This window comes from Petromyzon marinus, unplaced genomic scaffold, assembly GCF_048934315.1.
Source record: "Petromyzon marinus isolate PM22_M1 ecotype Great Lakes invasive population unplaced genomic scaffold, UKy_Petmar_22M1.pri1.0 PM_Scaffold_96, whole genome shotgun sequence".
Lineage (NCBI taxonomy): Eukaryota > Metazoa > Chordata > Hyperoartia > Petromyzontiformes > Petromyzontidae > Petromyzon > Petromyzon marinus.
The window spans coordinates 258,790-260,938 of record NW_027423706.1 but is presented as its reverse complement, the minus strand read 5'-3'; the positions used below and the strand labels follow the sequence as shown (position 1 = coordinate 260,938).

General features: G+C 48.6%; 1 protein-coding gene across 1 annotated transcript in view; it reads right to left on the bottom strand.

Annotated features, from left to right (window-relative positions):
* Nucleotides 1–1,712: 1,712 nt before the first annotated feature.
* The window catches only part of LOC142923958 (uncharacterized), a 12,170-nt gene continuing 11,733 nt past the window's right edge, over nt 1,713–2,149 (bottom strand). The window contains exon 6 of the mRNA XM_076064987.1: nt 1,713–1,731. Coding sequence (XP_075921102.1) covers nt 1,713–1,731 — 19 coding nt within the window. The remainder of the gene's footprint in view (nt 1,732–2,149) is intronic.

Here is a 2,149-nt window from a genome sequence, read left to right as displayed (position 1 = left end):
AGTGAGTGGTTGGCTTAGTGGATGAGTGGGTGAGTGGATGGGTGAGTAAGTGAGTGGATGGGTGAGTGAGTGGTTGGTTTAGTGGATGGGCGAGTGTGTGAGTGTGATGGGTTGCAGCTGAATGTGGTTCAGGAGGATGTGGAGCTGAGTGGACTTGCCGATGAGCGGTACCAGCAAGGTCGGAGGAGTCTCGTGAAGGATGCTTCTGGGCAGTGCCAGGCTAGGTGCACTCTGTGGCTACTGGAGGCAGTCGCTCAGCGGAGGGCAGAGAGGAGTGATGCCCACAACAACGAGCGGAGCGCCCGGCGTGTAAAGAGTTGGTACGGGTAACAGGCGGTGCCTCATGCACCTAGCCTGGCACAGCAGTCGACCCATGGCACCTGATGGGTCTGTCACGTGACCTCATGCACCTAGCCTGGCACAGCAGTCGACCCATGGCACCTGCTGGGTCTGTCACGTGACCACCTCATGCACCTAGCCTGGCACAGCAGCACAACCCATGGCACCTGCAGGGTCTGTCACGTGACCACATGCACCTAGCCTGGCACAGCAGTCAACCCATGGCACCTGCAGGGTCTGTCACGTGACCACCTCATGCACCTAGCCTGGCACAGCAGTCGACCCATGGCACCTGCTGGGTCTGTCACGTGACCTCATGCACCTAGCCTGGCACAGCAGTCAACCCATGGCAACTGCTGGGTCTGTCACGTGACCACCTCCTCATGCACCTAGCCTGGCACAGCAGTCGACCCATGGCACCTGCAGAGTCTGTCACGTGACCTCATGCACCTAGCCTGGCACAGCAGTCAACCCACGGCACCTGCAGAGTCTGTCACGTGACCTCCTCCTCATGCACCTAGCCTGGCACAGCAGTCGACCCATGGCACCTGCTGGCTTGAGTCTATGGGGCAGTCCCGGGGCTGCGATATATCGTCAGTTGCGATATATCGTCAATTACGATATATCGTAAATAACGATATATCGCAAATTACGATATATCGTCAGTTGCGATATATCGTCAATTACGATATATCGTAAATAACGATATATCGTCAATTACGATATATCGTAAATAACGAAATATCGTCAATTACGATATATCGTAAATAACGATATATCGTCAATTACGATATATCGTAAATAACGATATATCGTAAATTACGATATATCGTAAATAACGATATAGCGTCGAGGCAGCGATATATCGTAAATTGCGATATATCGGCAATTGCGATATAGCGTCAATTGCGATATATCGTCAATTACGATATATCGTCAATTACGATATATCGTAAATAACGATATATCGTAAATAACGATATATCGTCGAGGCAGCGATATAGCGTCAATTACGATATATCGTCAATTACGATATATCGTCAATTACGATATATCGTAAATAACGATATATCGTAAATAACGATATATCGTAAATAACGATATATCGTCGAGGCAGCGATATATCGTAAATTGCGATATATCGGCAATTGCGATATATCGTCAATTAAGATATATCGTCAATTAAGATATATCGGCAATTAAGATATATCGGCAATTGCGATATATCGTCAATTGCGATATATCGGCAATTACGATATATCGTCGTGGCTGCGATATATCGTCAATTGCGATATATCGTAAATAACGATATATCGTCGTGGCTGCGGTATATCGTCAAAGCCGATATATCGGAAATTGCGATATATCGTCAATCACGATATATCGTCGTGGCTGCGATATATCGTCAATGCCGATATATCGTCAATCACGATATATCGTCGTGGCTGCGATATATCGCGATGCCCCCCCAACGTTAACCCACCTCAATTAGAATTCCGACAGCGCTTAAGTGGCAGCGCCTGCCCCTGATTGGTTGCGGAGCGCGAGCGCGCGGCGGAGGCGTGGCGGCGGTAAAAAAAATGCCCCGCCCACCCTTCCTCAACCAATAGGACGGCGAGAAAGAAGGGGGCGGAGCGACATCGGCGTATCCGTGCTAGGAATTACAAAGCGGAGGCCTGGAGGTGAGAGGCTTCTCCTAGGCCGCTTAACGAATTATTAAAAAGTTGAACAATTTTAAAACGTAACTGTCCGAGTTGTGTTTTTGCTGTTGGTCATTGTTGTTAAATGTTACGTTAACGTCGAGGCACGG